We start from the raw sequence: 22,476 nt of genomic DNA on the forward strand, positions 1-22,476 counted from the left end.
TTTTTTTTTTGATTTGTATGCATGTAATCCCGCTAAGAGATGTGGGTAAAAACAGAACTTCCTCGCGGGATTTTCACGGATTTACGCATCAGATGTGGGGGGGATCAGTTCCAAACTAGCAACATTTGGATGTGTTTTGACTCGGCACTCGGGTCAGCACTTAGCAAAGCCGCATGTAGCCAAAAAAAAAAAGTAAAAACACTGTGACGCCATAATATAAGAATTGAAACATCCGCGGACATCATAGCGGCAATACGTTTAATTGGAGACGAGATTTTAACAGACGGTCATAAATATATACATGCGTCTACGCTCTGCCGACCTACTGTTCACTTGTCAACATATTCACTTCCAGATGGCATCACCTGCAGTGTGAAGCGTTACCCTGGGAACCAAAACAGGTTCATGCCCAACATAAAAAAAAAAAAAACAGAACTAATTGTTCAAATCAGGGGATGCTTTGAGAATAATTGTCCATTTTTGTCTATGTGAAGCCCTTTGAGACTGCTTGTGATTTAGGGCTGTACAAATAAACTTGACTTGACTATTGTTATTGCACATGTGCAATGGCGGTTTGTCCTAAAACGCACCACAATTTAAAAAAATAACAACAGTTTTCAGACTCTATCATACTGCAATCTGTGTGTGTACATGTCAAGCCTGCTCCCCGCTTCAATCCCACAAATCAGAGAAATGTAAAATTTGATTTGTGGAGCAATTTGTTACACGCAGATAAAGATTATCGTGCCCTTCTGCTTTTGATTTTCCGCCCTGCAAGTTCCACCCCCCGTTTGCGCTGCCTTATCTGCATTCCCCCCCCCCCCTTTTTTTTTTCTCTCCGTCCCAGTGCTGACGTCCAGACACCGCGGCATTAGCTGACCCTTTAGCGCCATTGTTAGCCTGTCAGCTCATGCTGAGCCCACGCAAAGATAAAAAAAAAACACGTTTAGCAATGTGTGTGCACGCGTACAAGCGTGAGGAAAATTGCATTTTCGGCAAAAGTATCGAGGCAGCGACATAAAGGAAATGTGGACCTTGGACTCGAGTGAGAATTGTAAATCGAAATACCTGACAAAAGTATTGGGTCACCTATAAGAGTCTCAACCAAAGAATTGGGATGCAGAAAATGAAGGCAAGTGGAGCTTAGACTAAAGTTTTGGGGATTCCTCAGGGAAATAACAAATAAACAGCAGAGGTGATTAAAAGTATTGGAACGCCTGCAAGGAATACAATGCATTTTAGTCCACTTTGTTCCGGGTGCAATTAGCAGAGCATGATTTAGTGTAGGTATCGACGGTGCAGCCCGAGAGCCATTTATGTGTTATGTTTGCTTTAGGGAGGTCACGTTTTGCCACCTGCCTTTGATTGTTTTGTAATGGGCAGACACAGCGCTAAGTGGGACGCTCTCGGCTTGCTAATGAATCAACACGTCTACGACAAATCATTTGTTAATTGGACTGAGTCACAGCTTGTGTGCTGCTTATCGGCGCTGAACTGAAAGAATTAACTCCATCGGTCGCTCATTCTTTTATCGCCTGTGTTTTTTTTGTTTTTTTTGCTTCAGTCTTTTGCTCCCACCCGCCGCCACCATCATCATCATCAACCTAGCCTCTGCCTTCCCTGCATGGAGCCGCACTCTTGTCTGCCTTTCTGATTCGGGAGCAGCGGTTCTCGGTTCCCCCGCTGCTCTCATGTTGTACCCCCCCCCCCCCAACCCCTGTCAAGTTCCCCTCCAAACAGCATGAGCAGAGGGAGTGAGGGAAGATGAGGTTTTGTCCTTCCTTATGCCCAGAGAGAGAAATACCAGTGTGCCAGGAACAGGACTCGAAGCAAACCTTGACCCAAGATGGCTGCTTCAATTCAAAATGGAAGTACAAAATTGCCATTTTAATGGCCGACTTGTGTGCTGAGACTTTTTGGCAAGTCTACTCATGACAAAGAAATAGCCAACAAATTCCTTGTTGCCAAGGGAAACTGGCAACAGGACCTAAACTAGAAGGGGAAAAAAAAAATCTATAGTGTCCTATAAAGGGTATTTCCACTTTCCCGCATCTTTGCTTACCATGCCGTGGCCCAGACTCAAGTTCTTTGCAATTTAGCATCATACATTTGCCATCTACGTGTTTCTAATTCTGTAGCGTGGTCCAGAAATGACCATTCGAACCAAAATGGTGGACTTCCTATGTCTTTTCAGACATATCTCCCAAAGACTTCTTTTTCTCAGCCCTTCTCATGAACTGATTCTCATGCAGAGCAAATTTCCCGTCGCTAAGTGAAACTGGCTCCTGTGGCTGAATTTAAAATACAAATCTGCCGTGCGCAACAGAGCCAATTTTGGTGTACTTGGGGCTTAATAAAAGAGAAGTAAGAGAGGGACGAGACAGGTAATGAGAATGGAGTTGGTGGCGGAGGAGGGGGGGGGGGGAGGAAGGCAGCGGAAAGAGCAAGTGAACGAGCGAGGTGAGTGAGTGAGCTAGAGCGTGAGGTAGAGCGAGGCGGCACACTGCAGATCCTCGCCCACTGTCGCCTCTCTCCGCCAGCAGAGGAGACGACAGCGCAGGAGGGAGGACGCCATGGGGGAGCCTCTCCGGAGTCTCCGACAGCAGCTCTCCCGCTGACCACCACCACTATCCCCTCCTCCTTTCCATCACTCCTTTGCATGCCCTTCAACTCCTCCTGCCTCAAAGTGAGCCGCGCTCCACTTCTTCTCGGCTCTTTTTAGGACTACCGTGGTTTTTTTTTTTTTCTTCTGCAGTTGTTTTTCCTCAGCTGACCTCCCTCGAGCTGAGTGGATTTACTTTTTTTTGTCCCTCTGTGTCGGGACCATGGGGTGGCGGAGGGACAGCTGGCACCTCCTGGTGTCACTGCTGCTTCTCCTGGGCTGCGTTTTCCGGCGGGATCTCGCCCAGACGGATGACGGCGGGAAGTCCGTCTACTTCTGGGAAACAGGTAGAGCTGAGCCGTGATCTCTCGTCGATGCGCTAGTATGCAACTTCCCCGTGCCGGTGGGTTGCAAATGTCAAATCGAATCGAGACGGCCGGTCCATTTTCTTCCCTTCAAAACAACTTAACAGAAAGATGATCCCGATAACTTGCTGTGATCCGTTGTTACATTGGATTACGCTCCGTCTCAGGTGATGCCATTCAGGCATTGTTCCAGAACGGGAACAGAGGAGGTGGAAAAGGTGGTTTGGCGTTTTGGATGGATTTGACACAAGGTCATGTGGTGTTGAGCGTTACGCACCATGCCATTGGCTAACGTGGCTACACATGGATCGTCATTAGCATGGCTACACAGGGAATGTCGTTAGCATTAAGCAAGTGGGCGAAATGATTCGCTTTGCTTGAACATGCTGGTGTTTCTGTAGGTTTTCTTCTCATCTTCCCAAAAGTGATGTTATATTTCGTAGTTTGCATCCCCAACCATGTCAACATTCGACATTGGCTCCTAAAACTTTGCCCCCTCGGGGCCCGATTCCGTCGCCTGTCGTGCCTTGTGGTGCTTGGCCGCCTCGCCGTTTGACGCAGCTCACCGCCTCTTCTTGCTTCTATAAAGAGGATGTAGCCCGCTAAGGAGATTAAAGCAGTGGAGATTTAACAAACCGGGAAAGGGAGCGGACTTGAGGAAAGGGGGCCGTCGTGCAGTCGGCGGAGAGGGAGCAACTTAACCTACATCCGCCCCATCGTAGGTCGGCCACGTTTACGCCCCCGGCTTTCTCCCGCATCTCAATGGGTGGAAAAAGTTCCGGGACGACTTTGAAATGAACAAGGGGAGTTTTAGTCGGCCTCAGTGGAAACATATCGCAATGATTGCGAGTCTGTGAATCCCTGCTGTGATTTGTTTCCTAATGATCTCAATGATACTTTGATTCAGGAGATTTGCATGGCTTCAATTCAGTCCACTCAAAAATGGATCAGTGGACCCAATGCAAGTGGACTTGTTGGTTATTTATGATTTTGTGTCATCCTCTTAGCTAACCAACAATCAAACTAAAAACGTTATGCCGTCGCTTGTGAAAAATATCACTTTGATGGAATGGAATGCGCTGACTTGGTGGACTGTAACTCGCAGTACATACGCTCACATGTAACAGCTTCTTCCCGGTACCGTCCAACGGATTTACGGAAAGCCTTTTTCCGGCTCCCACGCCACACCACCTTTCTGCTGCTTCTCAATGGGTGGAATCGCTCCGGGCGGGCTCCGTGCTTTGAAATGTAATCCAGCTGCTGGGAGTTGAGTTGGCCTCAGTGTAACGTATCGCATTGATTGTGAGCCTGGAGTCCGTCCCCCACCCCGCCGTGTATTACATTCACACAATTTAGGGCTTTGAATAAATCCCTGACGAGTTTTACCTCTATTCTTTAAATCAAAATTCGATTATGTTTGTTCTTTTGTTTTCCTTCCAGCCTTACCGATCATGTGCAAAGCAAGATGGTGTTTGTGTACATTTATGTGAATATTCTCGTGGCAAGCCGATGCGCTGGTGTTTTGCATAATGATGAGTCTGGAGCTCAAGTAAAGCGGGCCTGCCTCGGAAACTGTGGGGAATAGGCCCCGCCTTTCCTCGCCGTGCCTCACCTCCCCGCCTCGTTTTCTCTTTGCTTGCGCGGAAATATCTCTTTTTGCAAGGTGAGGCGGCTCAGAGCAGTTTTGTGCTTTGAGCTTTCTATTGAGAGACAAAAATCTCTGATGGTAGTGCCGAAGATAACAGATAAAAATGAGCGAGAGTGAGAGATCCTAGGTTAACACAGCCTGTGATGAAGGCGGCAATAAAAGGATGACACACTTTGCTGGCTCCTTTGAGATCCCCCCCCCCCCCTCCCTCCCCACAACACTGGAGTGCATTTCTTACCTCCGCCAAGCCCAAATGTGAAAGTCAGGAGTTTGGTCCTGATGGCAGTTTGTCATTTCGATGAAACAGAATATTTGGAGTGAATTCCATGGCTCCTACTTGGGAGTTTGTCCAAATGACCCATCCTTATCCTACACAGATAGATTATTTTTCCTACAGCAGCTTATGTAGGCTAAAAACAACTATTAATGATGGTGGCAACAGTGCACTGCTCTACCCGTTTGAAAACAACCTTGAGTTTCAGCTACTGTATCCCACCGTGCTTACATTGCAGTTATTGCACTGTAAGGTGTCAGGGGAACTTCTCGTGACATCCGGAATCAAACACGGGGCCGCACCTGCTTATTCATGCTGGAAAGTCATCGCTTCGCCTGCGGAGGCGCATCCACGCTCCCGATGACATAGATTCCCTCCTCGGTGCCTCGTGTGCACTTCATTACTCTTGCCGTCGGCATGAGCTGTCAAGACCTTCCATGCTTGCAATTACAGGAGCAATATCCGGCCGAGGTGTCTCGGAGCCTACCTCCGAAATTGCCTTTGCGGTTTTGACAACATTTGAGCGTTGTTGCCGTACATGTCACTCATTTATGCATTTAATTTTTTTCCAACTTAAATAACCGTCGCAACAAATACAAGTTGCGGGGTAGGATTTAATTGATTGTATTCTTCACACCAAATAAGGTGTTGGTGTGCCCAATGTGACACGAACCGTGACGTCAAAACCAAGATACGTACCCGACCGTGATAGTTCGCCACCTCAAATCACTAGCTTCCATAACCGTGTGTCATTATCATTCGCGTGAGGGACTCCAGACCTTTGCTAAACTCGCCTCTCTAACGACCTGTCACATCTCGAAGAACGTTTGGGTGGCACGGCGAGCGACGCGGCGGTTCCCCGACAGGCCCGTTGTTAGCCCGCCCGCCTTCACCCGGCACGGCGGCAATGAAAGATGTCGTCTACGCTCGGCGGGGTCGTTAGCTGCTGCCTCTGGAATCACCAGTAGAAGAGTGACGCCTCAGAAATGGAGAGAGCGAGGCAGGTGTGACCTGTTCACAAGTTCAGCAGGTGCAGCCGACGTTGGCAATACAAATATTTTGCCGTTCATTGTTAGCACCTTCAGTGTGTCACAGATTTGTTCCTTTCAAAGTAGAACCGGGCTGTGCTACCATGTACGAGATGTCAAAAAAAATTAATATATGGCAAACGTTTTAAACTGATATTGTCAACTCGACTAACCTCATCAGTGACCTCACTCGCTTTTGAAATAGCGTCTTATCTCTGAGCAACCATCCCGCTGAAATATAAATAAACATACAGTAGCTCGGTCTTTTACATAAAACACCCGAGCAGGAATCCATTTCCCACCCGGAGGAGACAAAAACAGGAGTGCAGCTTCATCCCCCTCCGCCGGGAATACCAGATTGAGTTCGACTCTCCGTGACCCTCGTTAGCATAGCACCTGAGGTCCAAGACAAATGAGTTACTTAGCAACAAATTTAGGCCACGCATAAGAATTAAGACGCGTTCCTTGGGATCCTGTGGTTTGGTGAAGGCCTTGGGCTTCTATTCAAATTGTGTTTAAGCCCGTGCTTTTATTTCCATTCATTAGGAGGAGTGGATCCTGAGGCTAATGGATTGTCGTGACTTGCTACTAAAGGTTCTGCGGGACAGTCACTACGAGACTTGAGTGGAGTGTCAATTAGCGAGCCATGGGAAGGGGAATGAATGATACACTACCTGAGACAAATTAGAACAAAGGAAGTGACTTTTTCTACTGTCTTAAAATACTTTAAGTTTCTGGTATCTGTACTTCACATTAGAGCGTGACACGGCGAGATTTTCACTATTAATCACTCCATTTTTCTGTTTTTGGCTTTGACGTGCAAGTGTTTCTCCGTGTAGTCGAATCGTTGCCTGGAAATGGAGAACCTTCTCCAGGCATAGCTGCCAAGCCTTGCTCAGAGAAACTCAGTGTGGAGGCTGTATTTGGAAAGCGAGCCAGACATTTTTGGGGGGAAATGGGCAACTCGTAATACATTTATTTGATTGTGTTATATCACACTTGATAGAACGACAGAGACTAAATTAGACTAAGTTGTATAATAATAATAATATACTAATATATAATATATGTGTGGTTTTTTTTTTAAATTGGGCGGTTCTGTCTCATATACACAAACCACTGCTCACCCCACGCAATGTAATTCGGGACAAGGCTGATATTTCGACATAAATCCGCCCAGCATGGCTCAGTGACACAGCGACCTATCGAAAAAAAAAGATGTTATTGCTGCTGCCGCAATAAGGCAGAGGCAGTGGTGAGAATCCTCTTATCTCACTCTAAATAAAGTTTTTTGGATGAAGTGTAATCTCTAAGCCCGGCGTGCTTGCCGTATCAGTAATAGCCAGGTTTAGTGTAAGCTGCGCCATTTAGAACAAAACTCTCTTTGGCATTGCGCTCGGCTCGGGATGGATGGCAGCGTTTAGCAAATGCGCAGAGGCGTCTCTTATGCCACCAAACAGATCAATCTGGCTCCGACGTGGAAATATTTTTTTAAATGGAGTGCGCTGTCATGGCATCACTCTGTCGGAAAGCCATTAGGGCGGCGGCGACGTGGAACGGCAGAAGTAGACGGGAGCTAATTTTCCCACTTTGATACTGCTTCATTTCCGCTTGACTGCCGCTGCCGTTGTTGTGAATGCTGGTCACGAATACGAAGGCAGCGACGAGCCTCTATTCCTGCTGGTGAAGGCAGAGAAGGGGATCAAGTCACAGACGTGAAAGTCTGGAGTCTTACTAAGGTCTTAAGCAAGTCCCAAATCACTTTATCCTGGGGAAATGTATGCGGTTGTCCCTTACTCCATGACTAATTTCACCAAATGGAGATGAATAGTAAAACTTTGAACCTTACGTACGACACTTAACCACTCTTAAAAGCATCCAAGAATTTCGTGTCCTCTAACTTCTAAAAAAAATCAGTCCTGCCGAGTGGTGCAAAGTGATTATTAAAATTCATCTGCACTTGGAATTTCGTACAAGACCTACAAAAGAAGCTTATTTGCATGCCCAAAGGCTCTTTGCAGGGTTTTCCCAGAGTCTCGAGGTAACGCTGCAGGCTGAATTCGGGAAACATCTGCTCCTACAATTTCCTTCTGTAACCTCTACCTGGGTTTTCTGGGTTGTGGTCTGACAAAGGTCTCATCTCCAAGGTATTTCTCAGCTCGTCGGCCAGTTAAAAACAAACAAATCCAGCGGCCATATTTGTGAGCCGTTACGTGTCATTCGAATTTGCGCTTAATTCCTTAGAGACAGCCTCCATGACATTTACCTGGAGAGGTCCTTTTGCTGCCTCCTCAGATTTTTCTTTTCTCTCCAATAATGCCATCAAGGCTCAGGCATAAATACTGTATCCCACCACCCGGCAATGTTCTCCTTAATCTTTCATCTCAGTTGTGTTTTTGCCTCGTCATGTGACAGTTTGCTGTTAAATCTGCAGTCGGGGGGGTAATTTTGTTTGATTACGCTTGGAAGTATATGAAAAGATGACATGAGTGGATTGGTTGTGATGTAACAAGCATCGCTTGGGTGATTGAAAGGTTCTAGTTGTGCTGGATTCCCACAAAAATGGCAATTTTGGACATACTCAAAAACCTTCAGAGCTACTACGTTTTGTCCTAGGAATTAATTAATCCCAGAAATGTCTGATTGCAGGTATTGCTACCAGACAGCTTTTATAATTGCGTGTGCATGGAAACAAAATGAGATTCACCATAAAACACAAACAGGACATCGACATAATCAATAACATTTATTTTATTTTTTTTTACAAAGGAGAGTAAAATAATGCAACAAAAATATTATGTTTAAAACATAAACAGTAATGCAGGCGTGCAATAACTCAAGATTAATTCGAAATAGCCTCGCCTGCTATGGCCACTTTCCGACCTTGAAGAAATTAATTTCACGGCTACGTCAAGACATCCATCACAATCCGTCAATGTCAACAACCTTGTGGCCTTACAGCGGGACTTTAACGTGTACCAGAACCAATACGCCGCTTATCACAACACCTCACGCATTTCCGCTTAGCCAGATAAAGCCCGCTCGTGGTGTGAGCTGTTCTTTTGTGGGGCTCATTAAAAGTGACCCAGAAAGTACCAGGTGCTCTCAGAGTGAAAGTGACAGCGCGATTGCTTTGGTTAATTGTTAGTGACGGTGTTTGCCAATGCTTCAATTGAAGGCCACGGTCTGCGAAATAGCATTGACGCCCCCTCGGCCCCGCTCTTTGCTTTTTCTTCTCATTGCGTGCGGAATAGCCAAGTAAACTAATGAGCAACGATTAGCCCAACAGAACCGTGGCGACCATTTTTCTCAAGCTGCACACTAATGGCTAATTAGTATTTAATCAGAGATCATAAGTTGATGCATGATGTGTCAAGAAACCAAAATATACATCAATGTATTAGCGTGAAGCACGTTTTAAGATTCATTTCCGGCCGGGTACGGCAAATTGCCACAAATTGGCCACATTTGCGGTTAATTGTCCGAATTTGCTCATACAGCATTTTTACCGCTTCTCGCTTAAACAAAACAAAATGCTCAAATGTGCATTCGGTGACATTAGGCCACTAGATAGAAATTGCACTTGTAGCGTTTCGCCTCATAATCACCGCAAGCAACGAATATTTACGACGCGCAGAGGGCTCGTAAAACGGCCGCCGCAGCGGCAAATTCGCCGCTGATTCATCCGGTTATGGATCGGACGATAATACCGACATCATGTGCCTCATTTGAAGCTGCGTGATGGCACAATACGAAAAGAAAGGGGGTGACTGAAAGGACGCCATAGATTGTTGGCAGATGCGGTGGAGAGGATTTTGCCTCTGTGAAAAGAGAGCAGGATCAGCGATGCAATAAGAAACGAGTCGCCAACGGCAGCGGCCGGGAAAATAACCACGTGAGCATATTTTGTTACTGTACTTAATATTCTCCCGGGTGATGTTTTTATCACGATATTTATTGGAAGTGCAGCTGGACAGAAAATGGTTTGTGGAAATAACACGCTTGAATCTTGTACTTGATTAAAAACATGGTCACGCCTGTCAACAGCAAATTGTAATCGGAGATGGATTCTTGTGTTCCTAACCATATTTAAAACAATTCTTGAGGCCAACTTATTTTAGCTTAAAGGAGTCATTTTACTTTTTGTGTCAGTTTTTTTTTTTTTTTTTTAAACAATAGTATCTGTGCTTCTACTTAAGTAGCCTAGCCTACAGATGTCAGTACTTTAGCACCTCTGTTTGGCGCGAGACTGTGACAGTGACGGAGCGGCAGGCTAATCAGCAGTGACAAGGCCTTGGATTAAAAGCAGGCCGGCAGATGGCCGGGGCGCCAACGACCGGAACGTGGCGACCCTGCGATCTGCTTCAGTAAATACTGACGTCCACGGTACGGTCGCCCTCGTGTCACCTGTCATTCTCTGGCTGCAAGTAGCCATCACGTGACCATTAAGAAACGTAGTCGGGAAGAAAAATCTCTGGCACGCCGCCAAATACAATCATGTATTTTTCTGGCCAACTTGGAACCAGGCTGGAATCACACAGATTGCTTTGACCGTGATTATGTAATGTTACTTTTGTGCATGTTATGGCACAAATTGTCGTGCTAACACTAATCCTCCTAATGCTTACCAATCAAGCGGCAACAAGGCTTTAAAGCAGCTATTTGAAGATCAATAGAAGCCTTAGACCTGGCGCCGACAGCGACTGCCAAGTAATCGCACCAAAACGGTATTTTTAATAACACAACTCTGAGGAATTACATGCGTTTTTTTTTTTTCCTGAGATTTGGAGCCCATTTCATTTTAATAAGCGTGAGAAAGTCATCAGGGCAGTGTGTGTTCCACGCGGGCTGGAACAGATTCCACAACACGCCCAGTTACATGCAACAAATCCTCCATTTTAACACACTCTCCCGAAGATTGGGAGATCTGACGGACTGAATGACTCCGCAGACCAACCGACTGCTAGCTAACCGGTGGTCTGAGCGGCTAAGTCAACGACTAGTTAGCACGCCTAAATAATGGCAACAAAGGCTCCATTTAGCAAGCTTTCTCCGGAATTGGGTTGTGACGCTAGCTGCTACAAATAATGTCTCGATTGGTGTCTGGCGCTTCATCCGTCATTTTTTGATTCACTAGCTATTCACTTGTTTGTCCATTAGCCAATATCCCCTCCTTTATCGTGAGGCTGTTGTACTCACTTTACTTTCCCGGGAAAAAGCACTTAGCTTGAGCTTGAAGCATGCGCACATACACACACACATACACACACACACACACACATAGAGGAGCACGTGTTATCCACCGAGAGAAAGTTGGCATTTAGCTTAAAGATCGCGTCGATAGCTGGGAAGCTTCTCACGTGGTTTTGTCTGCATTGGTCACACCTTGGCTTCTGGCTTGTGTCACCTTGAAGCAGAGACTGTTTCTCGTATTATTTCCTCTTATTACTTGCTGTTGGTTACATTTACCTTGTTCTGAGGTGACTTATTATTATTCACGTCATCACGTAAAGCGCAAATCCTGACAAAGGTTCATTGAAATCAGTGATATCATCAGCTGACTGAATAACAAATTGACTAACTGACCGAGCAACTTCCTGACTACCTAACTGAATGATTCACTAATCAAGACATATTAACGAGCTAATTGATGGGCAGATTAGCTAATTGATTAGCTAACTGAGTACCTCAGTGACGTCCTCACTCACTAGCCAATCAACCATCTGTATGGATTAAATAGCTAACTCATAAATTAGCTAACTAATGAATTGATTGACTAACTGACTAACCAAAAAACTGATGAACCTACGTGACTTGCGGTTTGACCGACTCGCCGAATGACGTAAAGTCAGTGTTTATAAGACTTTTTGAGGAATGAATCCAGTGTTTGATCCTACTGTAGTTCAGTAGTAGAACTTCTCGTCCCACTGATGCAACGTGAGTGCAAGCATAAATTATGCTAATGTTGCTCATTTGGAGACACACATACAGTAGAAACATAGAACCGAGCAGAACCCCCTTCGCCCCCGAGAGGACTCATTAATGGAAAAGCGGCACACAAGACGACAACGACAATGTCGACAACGTGGAGTGTAATTCATCACGGCACGTGTGACCCCTCGCCGCTGCCGCCGCCGGGCCTTGTCACCGCACCCTTCCTCCACTCAAACAATCCTGCTACCCGCCACCCTGCCGAGCGCTAGCGCCGCAGGATGTCTGTCCCCTCACCGCGCTCTTTGTTTAGCGCCTTACGCTGGCTAAAAAACAAGTAGTAAACATACCAGTACAGTAAACAGCTCAGCTAGCAGAAATCAAATGTGGCACATCCTATATGTGGACCCCGACCTTCACTGCAGGCACTTACGGTATAGCGACGCATAGCACGAAAGCCCACGGCCCAAATATACAGCTGATCACACCCCTTGTCGGAAATATAAGTAAAAAGCAGCCCCATGCAGTGCTTTGATGCAAGCTATTGACCCTTTTGAAGAGGACTTTTAAAAATAAATTTACCGTGACATTTTAATGAAGTAGTCGGTGCTTTCTTTGGTATAGTTTTCAGTTTCAGTTTGCCTGGCTGGCTGTTTGAGCAGCGAATTAACTTGATAACAGACTTACTGGCTAGCTTACTGACTAATGAACGGACGAACTGAATGATTATATAACCGACTGCCAAATCAGCTATCCATCCCACTTTAGTGCCTAACTGACAAAGGCACGAGAAGAGAGTTTTGATCGATTAATTGCCCTGAAAATGAAATGACCTGGATGATTACGAATATTCATACGCAGACTGACCTATTAATTCCGACCAACCGACTGACTAACTGACCAGCTAGCGGATTGGTTGAACGACTGACAAGCAACTGACTAAAAGGGTTCGATAAGTAAAGTAGATGCACATGATTTTCTTTACCTGGCCACAAAAAGCGATTTTAGGGGCTGGATTTGGTCCCCTGGCCTCAGGTTTAACATCTGTGGTGCATGCATTGAAAATGAGTGTCACCTATTTGTTTAGGATACCTGCTTCCGATTGGGGCTCAGTTGGGGGAATTCTCGCAAAGGATTTGTACTAACTTTGGGCCGCTCACTTTCACGGTGGTCTGCATTGTTTTTACAGTACAAGATATGATGAGGACGTGTAGGGTCCATGGCATGGCTGTGTTCCACATGCCATCTTCCATTGACCACAGCGGCGTGATTGCAGGGTTCATCGGCAGGCTAAGGCTGTAAGACTGACCTACATTTCGTACACTCTCTCTCTCACTCACACACAGGCAGAAAATCCTCGCTTCAACATCTGGAGTCATGCCAGGATACCCAAAAATTCCCAAATGCAACCCGAGAGCGAGCACGGGAAGGCTTTGTAGGAACTCAACAAGAGACGGAGACTAAAATCAGTATTTGCGCCGCCATGAACTATATTGCGGAAAAAAATAGAATAAAATATAAATAAAATATAAAATACAAGTGATTATATATTTATGTATATTATTATTTTATATTAGAAAATAATATAAATATCAAAATATAATAGAATTGTACAGAAGAGGAACTCCTGTGCAAGTTCCCCTCGATTGTCCATCTTCGATCGAGTGAGTGGTGCTGGTCCACATTCACACTTTATTGGCACTCATTGACCTTGTCAGCCTTCCCTCACCTGTGTGTGTGTGTGTGTTGCACAGCATAGCGTGTGTACTCCTAATACATCTGTCAATCAAGTCCACCTTCGCACGTCCACCGTCCATCATGGCAACAAAAAGGCAATTTTTGTCTTTCAGAATAAGAATTCAAGACTTGATCTCCCCTAAGTTCATGGGGGACAGGCAAATGCAGCTTTGGCAGACAGTGTGAAAACGGGCTATTAATTGCATCGCAAGCAGAGCAAACATTCATAACCTGCTCGAGTCCCATCCCTGGCGTCCTCTATGAAAAGAAGTGGTCTCTTGTCAACGGCGGGGTCTCCAGCATGGAAATTGAAGGTATTAACCTTAAGTGGTGCTTGACTCCACAGTGCTTTCACTCGATGCCGCTCACGTATAAGATACACGCCGCATTTCTCCTTAGAAGGGAATAGAAAGGGATGGCAGAGAAAACAAAGCAGAGGAATCAAAGACAGCAGTCGGCCCGGTGTCATTTGATAAGATTACCAGGAAAAAGGTTCTATAATGAGTCTGTGATTATAAGACTTTGTACCATTTCAGTGTAATTTTATAGTTATGTGAACATTTGGAAATTTATTTTCAGAGTTTAGAAGTCTGCTGACAAGCGATTAAGATTCCCCAGGTGGAGAAATGGAGCCTGCATAGTTATTAGCGCTGCCTTTGTACAGATGACGAATCGCCCTTCAATTTCATTCGCAAACGTATTTCCGTCCGTCGCCTTCAGTCTCCGTGGCTTCACGTACGGTACGTGTCAAAATCGGCTCGTCAAAGAACAGGTTAAAATGCCAGTGCTGGGCAAATTGCGCCTTTGAAGCCCGGCTCGAACATTTGGGAAGGGGGGAAGCCGTACGTCTTATTTCGTGTGTACACACCAAGAGTTCAAAGTCAGCCTTTCTGTAATCTGTAGTGGATTTGTGCTCCCCGCACAAACTGGTGTCGTCTTTTTTTTGACATTACGTGCAAAAAAATTTGATTATAAATCTTCTAACTTATAATGTAATCATTGTCTTAACACTACGATTGAAAAGTACTCATAATACGAGAGAAATACAGTTATAACAAGACAATTGGGCAAAAAGTCCCAGATGTACTCTCCAGCATATTGCGGATAAGTCTCCCCAGAAAAGCACAAGCTGTTAGGGCTGCAAAGAGGCCAACATTTTCTTTATGCTGTGCTAGAATGCGTCTCCAGAGGAGCTGAGGGAAGAACTTCACCATTCCATTGATGTTTATGATTGACATGGAGGATGCCACTAGTTATCTTTTGCCCTCCTTTGTGGTGTGTGCACTTGCGTGTGTACAATGTACTGTGTATATTGGCGACATTTCTGCTAGCTTCTCTGTGTGAAAGGTGCTACTCTTTGCGTTGTTCCCCTTGCGGGTCACCTCATTTGTGGATGATGACGTCATACGTTTTGTGGAAATTCACTGTAGTAGTTCACAGAAAGCGAAAAAGTATTGATGTACATTTCATGAAAACTAGGTTGCTCAAAATGGTGCAATTAGCATGTCAATAACTAGCGTTAGCGCTGAGCTTCAGGCCCTCGTGACATTTTTTTCCCAGACTTTAAAAGTGTTGAGTTTACATCATCATGGGGTGTGAAGTAAGTTGTGCTGTCATGAGAAAACTAAACTTTGTGTCGAGAGTGAGAATCATCAAGCTTTATTTTGTTAGCATTAGCTTGAGCCTCAGCGTTTTCCACAGTAACACTCGGTTCAACAAGACCTACAACCCAAAATATTTTTGAGTTGTGGACATTTGAGAATCAGTACATTCACATAGCAGGATTTGGATTTTTTTTTTTTTTTGCCTTTGGGAAGCCTTGCCTTCATCATAGTCATATCCGATATAGATCTCCATCGAAATGCAGCCGATGAGTCACATCAGTCGTCTTTTGAGGCTTGTGACTCGTCCTGATGCTGGATTTATGTTATTGCGCTGGAAGTCAAAATGGTTATTATGGAGTGTTTTTTTTTTTTTTTCTTCTTCCCTCTCCGTGTCTTGTGGTGAATGCTTCACAGCTGGGCGCCAGCCAGCTACTGTTTTAATATTCTTACTATTCATATTTTTATTAATAGGAACACTATAAATAAGACATATTGTAAACAAAGTCAGTGATGAATGTTTCATTTGAATGCCGCTGACCTCAAAAAGCAACTGCAACTGATTGGCTTCAAATGGTGCTTTGGCACATTCTCTTATTTTCTCATTTACTCAAAAACTTTTTCCCCCCCAAATTAACGCCAGAGTGATTGTGCAAAATTCAGAAGCAGAAAATAAGCAGGCTCCCCTATTCCGTTTTGCTCGCGGCATCCTTTTGATGCCAGCGTCTCATCAGTGACACTTTTAGCATCGCTAGCTTTTGAACGCTAATGTTAACTTTCAAAGAGACGAGCCTTGACGAACGATGACAGAGAGGCTGGAATGTTTTAATAAAAACTTAAAAAGTCACTAATATGGTGCTCTGTCTCTCTCTCGCTACATATTATGAGGGCGTTGAAAGTAAACAACTACACTAAAATGAGAAAACGCTGATAAAACCACCAGCAAAGCCTCACAATTACAAAATGTCAGTCAATCAGTCGGTCACTTTTACATGAAACGCACCTTTTAAAAGCTTCACTTTTTTAATGAATCCGTGTTGTGACAGTAATATGCCTCAGCGGCAACCTCGGCTGCTGAATCAGCAAAGCCGCTCCACTTGACTGGTGGCTTACAGCTGGCGCACAAACATACGCATGGCGTCACACGTCGCCATATGGAGGTCGTGGCGTCCCGCCCGGTTTATTCGCACCAGTCTAAAAGTGTGTGCGGAAAAACGCTCGCTCGCTCACTGGCTCGCTCATATTGATCGCCTCCTCGTAATTATTGAGCGGGCCCTCGGAATGATGATGTCTTTGGGGAGGTCTGCCTCAAGATGGCCTCTTTAAAGGGGCATCACTCACAGTGCTCGCAGTACAAATTGACTTTTAGAGCCGGAGACAAAGTTCCCGAGACGGCCGCGTATGGATATCCTAGCAACAGTCACCCGGGGCCTTGCTAATCTGTGCCGTATACAGCCAATTAACAGGCAGGGGGGGTTGCAGCGTCAACGTTTCCACTTGACACCCTTCGCCATTAATCTTGGAGCCCAGCCCAGACGCTTTTATCGAGAATTGTATTTTACCGGAAATCTCGCAAGGACCCCCTAGAAATGGCCAAAATGACCCAAGACGTCCTCACTTAGGGTCAATTAAGGAGAACGGAGCTTTCGGCGAATGATTGACAACAGATGAGAGAAACCTCATCAAGGCTTCCTTCTGCACTTTGACAGTTCCTCCCCCCCCCCCCCCCCGAATAGAAAGCAGAGCGTAACATCTCCCGCCTGCACTTTGTTTATCATCCCCCCATGAATCATTCACAGCTTTTCTTCCTGCTTGCTTCACTGACACCGAGATGATGGCGTGTCACTTTTTGTTTAATGTACTGGCAAAATCCCGTTGGAGAATTTACAGCTGCAAGGATGCCTGCTATGACTTTGGTCCCCATGTAAGCATAATTGAGTTTATCCCCTGAAAGCCAATGCTGGGAAGTAAATACTCGATTGCTATTACGTAAAACTGCCTTTGGACAATCAGCACTGTAATATAAAGCCATAAAAGAAGTCAATAAACTTCCCACTGATTTGAATTTGGAAATCAAATCCGGCAGTACTGACTTTTTTGAGCTATAATTTTTCATTGCATGAGATGTGAGTCAGTCATGCAAGTGGTGGAGGGATATTTTTAGAAATGCTACTGTAAAGGTATGAAAATGATATTGCTTGCTGCTCCTAATCTATTTTAGCGTACGACCCTGAATGGACGCAACTCGAAATTCTCACTCGTACGCTGTAAAATACGATTTAAAAAAAAAAAATCACTTTTGAAAAAAATCACGATTGGGATGGTCCTCTTTCAATTAGCATCTGACTGACCTGTTGCGACAAGCGTGGCCCCATTGTCTGTATGGCAAAATCCGTCGCTCTTCTTAGTTGATGCGTGGGCTTTTTTTTGGGCGGGGGGTGGCACAAATCAGCACGAGTGAGAAAGCGAGCAGCATCCCGTGGGAGGAGCAGCGAGCTGTCATTTGTCAGATCTATTCTCGGCAAGCGGCAGCCGGACCGGCGCGCGGCTGCCGCTGACAGCTTTAATAGTAATCAATCATCTGTCCCTCAACGCGCTCGCCATTTGATAAGGGTGACGGCAAGGGAAATAAGGGGAAGCTGTTATTTGATGCTATCCCATAATTGTTTTTACCTCCTCTGTGGATTAAATGGAATTATTCAAAATGTAAATATTCAAATGCAGGTGGTGAGAATAAAATTAAAAAAAAAAGACAGATCAACAACTATCTTCAAACAAATCTCTAAATTCACTTTCTGGGTATTTATGAGTATCATCATTTGCAAAGTGTTGTTTTGGCACTGTTGTCTTGTTAAAGGCCAAGCAAGAAGAACACAGAAGCAGTATGACACATCATTATTCGGATACTCCACTGATCTATGTATAATATATTATATTCTGGAATATATGTGTGCAATATACCACCTGAGCGTGTCCTCGATGACCTTTAGCTCTCGTGTCCGCCCCCGACAACATCTTGTGCATAATTATAGCCGGACACGCTAACAAGAGCTAACAAGAGCTCCCAAGTGACGCTGTCAGTGTGGCCGCTGCCATGCCAGCAAAAATGTCTCATTACTCTGCCAGGGATCTCCTCTACAAAGAAGGAAAAAGTCATTAGGAAGGAATAAGTCAGAGGAATGAGCAGCTACCTCCACCTGCCCCTCGCTCTCCCCCCATGAATAAATGACACTGGTGGTGCTTTAGGTTCTCTCAACTCTCTCGCTCGCTGTGCTTTAGTCTTCACAAATCAAGTGTGAGATGATTGGGGATGTGTTTGAATTCTAGCTAATGAGGCGGACTATATTACTCACAGACGATTTAACTCGTCAGGAATTCAAGTCCAATTTTTCAGATCTCGTGGCCCAGTTTAGCAAATGTGTGTCACGGATTTCCTTTGAAGTGAGCCTTAAAAGACATTTGTGTAGAGAAATCGTACGCTATCGAAATTGGAGTAAATTGGATCTGGTGGTATTGTGAATTGGATGCGTCGTATTGTAATCTGAATGAATCGCAGTGAGTCGTATTGAATCATAATCGGAGCGAATCGCGTATCGTATCTGAGGTGAATCATGAATGGAATAATAACTGAAACGAATCGTATTGCCGTGGACAGCAATTGGATTCATTTTTACGTACGTCGAGAAATTCTAGCTTTTCCGTTGTCGCCGAAACTCGACAATAGCCAACATCAAAGAAGAACTCAAGCTGTGTTGCTTGTTTTGCAATTTAAAAATCGCAAATGCAAATTAATTAAAAACCAACTCCTGAAAACATCCAAAGGTTCCGCCTCATTATTCGCTCGTTTCATCCTCACCTTCCACGTGAAAATGAAGCAAAGTGTGAAGTTTGCTGACAGAAGGATGTCAGTGTGTGTCTGTGTGTTTGTGTGTATGCTCACGCTTGGCATCAAGACGCACGTTCACAGCCAACACCTTCCACCTGCCAAGTGATGACGGCCTCCCCTAAGGTCTCTAAAAATGGCTCCCTTAGCTTGTCGCAAGAGGCAGCATTCATGTCCAACGCTCACGACTGCCACCAAATTGGACACGAATGCGACTTGAGATAAGAATTTCATTCGGTGCAAGGGCCTACTTCGTAATACTCCCACCAACTCGGGTACTTTTCGAACGAATATCCTGTTCAACATTCAAACGTAGCATTCCTCTGCACACTTGTAAATACTGCTTTTGTCTCCTGCACTGTTTACATACTTTATCACTGCTGCACTTTGTACTTTATAATTATCTTATTTCATATTTTTATATAGAATGTCACTTTTTAACCAGCCGAAATACCACTACATTGTTGAAAGCCGTATGCAACGAAATTTCGTTTTGTACACACCTAGTGTTGACAAAATGACAATAAAGTTCTGTCTAAGTCTAAGTCTAAGCATAGCTCGCATTTATCCAGACGTTAGCAGTTGAAGCTAATAATAGCATCACACGATTTTACATCTAATACATTTATTACCTCGGAGAAGACAGGTTTGTAGACGTTCGCTTGGCTACACGGACGACTTTATCCACATGTTTGTGTTTTGAGTTTAGAACAACATAGCAATGACAAAAATCAGCATGATAACAGCGTAGCGCAGTTTTCTCGATTTACACCACACTCCCTGGGCTAATTTTACACCCATCATTCTCACCACAGCTGTGTCGTCACGCCTTTGAAAGCAAACATCACCGCAACCCCTCCCCTCCCTTTTATTGGATCGGGATGTAAAAGTGATGCATTGTGGGAGACGCTAATCTAATCCTGACGCCGAGGGCGCCGCATCCCGCCGCGTGATTGGACAATTTGTCTTAATAAAGCGACATCATCACCATCAATGCCGTGCTCCCTCTCGAGTCACGCACGTACGCACACATACACGCAGCGTTTTTTCATTCATAGATTGTGAAGAAAATCCTCACGGTTTAATCCGCAGAACACAAAAAAGATTAGCGGGTAACGACATGCACGGTGAGGGATATTGCTGTCAGGAAGGGATTTGGCGCTTTAGATGAAAATATGTAGACACAAACATTATAAGGGCTCTTAAACGCAGGCACATTGGGAAGCGTACAAGCCGGCAGTTACGTGTAACGTCTCGTCCAAAGAATATTTTTGACAATCAACATCTGGTCTCAGATGTCACTCATACGCAGCCGTGTCTTCTTCCCGACCGTCGCAGGCCTTGGGGGAGGTCACGTTCGGGCGTTGTCGGCTCACGTCGAGTCAAAGCAGACGTATAGATGATGCGACGCTGTCTCTCGACATTTGGGGTTTTAAGAAGAATTGCCCATTATCTCGCCCAGGGAGGGTCAAAGCTCCGTGATGGTTCATCGTTTTGGTTTGTCAGCAGAATTATGCCAAAGCTACTGTTGGGTTTTTTAACTGGTGGAGCAGGAAATGTAACAATATTAACTAACGTTAAAATGGGATAAAGGATAATATTCGTGAACGATTCCTTCTGTGAAGCTGTGCATTTATAGTAAATGCAGAAAGATTATGGTAATAGCAAAGTGCATCAATTGCATCCATGAATAGGATATAACAACAACGGCTTCAGTTAATCCTTGCTGCGGATCGTCATCATCACAATAGAACAAATCCCAGCACAGGGGAAAGTTCACTTGTGCTTTTTCTAAATCCCTATTTCTACATTTTTCTCATTTATAGTGTTTTTCATGGATGCAAGCCCCCCCCGCTCTGTCCGTCTTTAAAACTCATTTTAAAACATTTTATTTGTGGGCTTTGGGTTTAACGTGACACTTAGCATTCTTTTTATTTTGTTTATTTTGTTTTTATGTTATTGATTTACTGTTTTAACTGGTTTTCTTTTTAGATGTCAGATTTTTTTCTCCTTAACAGACAGCACTGAGTATTTTTTTTATTTTTTACGTTATTGATTTACTGTTTTAACTAGTTTTCTTCTTAGATGTCAGATTTTATTTGCTAAACACAGCATTTTGTATGCAACGCTGTTTATTTTCAGCAATACCAATAAACAATTTCAACCTCTAAGCCCGTCTTGAGATGCAAATTTGAAAACCTAATCTCAAATCTCATTCGTCTTCTTTCCCATGATTAAATTGGTGTCGTGTAGGTGCGGTTTGGTTTAGTTGTAACTGGTTGTTTGTCTGTTGTCAGGTCCTTGGGGGAGGTGCATGGGCAGCGACTGCGGGCCGGGGGGCAGCCAGAGCCGGGCGGTTTGGTGCGCCCACGTGGAGGGCTGGACCACGCTGCACACCAACTGTGACCAGTCGCTGCGGCCATCCAACCAAAGAAACTGTTTCAGAGTGTGCGACTGGCACAAAGACTTGTACGACTGGCGTCTGGGTCCCTGGAACCCGTGCGTGTCCGTGTCCTCCAGAACCTCGGGGGCTCCGCGCCCCTTCACCTGCAGCGGGGGCGAGGAGGGGATCCAGACCCGAGAAGTGGACTGCGCCCTCAAGTCGGACGACTCCCCTGCGGAGGACGCCATTTGCGAGTACTTTGAAACCAAACCCAGACTGGAGCAAGCCTGCCTGATACCGTGTCCTCAGGACTGCATTGTTTCCGACTACTCCCCATGGACGTCCTGCTCAAAAACCTGCGGGACGGGCCTCCGCAACCGGGTCCGAAGCGTCCTGGTCCCGCCCCTTTTCGGAGGCTCCATCTGTCCCAATCTGACCGAGTTCCAGTCTTGCAAACTGGGGCCCTGTGCAGGACCGGAGGGCATGTACAGCCTCAGGGTGGGCGCCTGGACACCTTGCGTCCTGCCTCAGACGCGGACGGCCCGCCAGGCCAAGCGACGCAAGGGGAAAGGCCAGGGAAGTGGAGGAGCCAAAGACCTCGAAACAAAGGAGCTGATCCAGAAGAAACGGACCAGGAACCGGTTGAACCGGCAGGAGAGTTCCTCCTGGGATGTACAGGTGGGATACCAGACGCGAGATGTCAACTGCGTTCACAGGAACAGCAGCTCAGTTCCACGCAAGTGAGTTTTCACTTTTCACTTTTACGCCTTATTTCACTCTTAAGTAACTCGTTAGAACGAGAAGATAAGAATTATCAAGAGATATTTAGTTTGAGAATAATTAGTTTGAGATGTGAGCCTACGATGTTGGATTTACGCGAAGATGTCACGCAGAGTTGAGCGTTGCTCAATGCGACTAAGTCGTGAAAGGTGGTCATGGATGATGATAAGGAGCTCTTTCTGTTTCGTCTTCCTTCTCCATGAAAATTCCACAGTGTCTGCTGCAGTTTTCCAGCACTGTTTTC

At 45.2% G+C, this 22,476-nt stretch overlaps 1 protein-coding gene across 5 annotated transcripts in view; it reads left to right on the plus strand.

Annotated features, from left to right (window-relative positions):
* The first annotated feature begins 2,227 nt into the window (after nt 1-2,227).
* The window catches only part of LOC119136501 (thrombospondin type-1 domain-containing protein 7A), a 47,797-nt gene continuing 27,548 nt past the window's right edge, over nt 2,228-22,476 (plus strand). For 3 of the 5 annotated variants that reach the window (XR_005100758.1, XR_005100756.1, XR_005100757.1), the window contains exons 1-2: nt 2,228-2,949; nt 21,367-22,192. Coding sequence is in view for 2 of the 5 variants with exons in the window: in XM_037275073.1 (XP_037130968.1) it covers nt 2,826-2,949; nt 21,367-22,192 (950 nt within the window). In the remaining 3 variants the exon portion in view is untranslated. The remainder of the gene's footprint in view (nt 2,950-21,366; nt 22,193-22,476) is intronic. The other 2 variants (XM_037275073.1, XM_037275074.1) reach the window with 1 other exon arrangement.

The sequence above is a fragment of the Syngnathus acus genome, chromosome 16, assembly GCF_901709675.1.
Source record: "Syngnathus acus chromosome 16, fSynAcu1.2, whole genome shotgun sequence".
NCBI classification, from domain to species: Eukaryota; Metazoa; Chordata; class Actinopteri; order Syngnathiformes; family Syngnathidae; genus Syngnathus; species Syngnathus acus.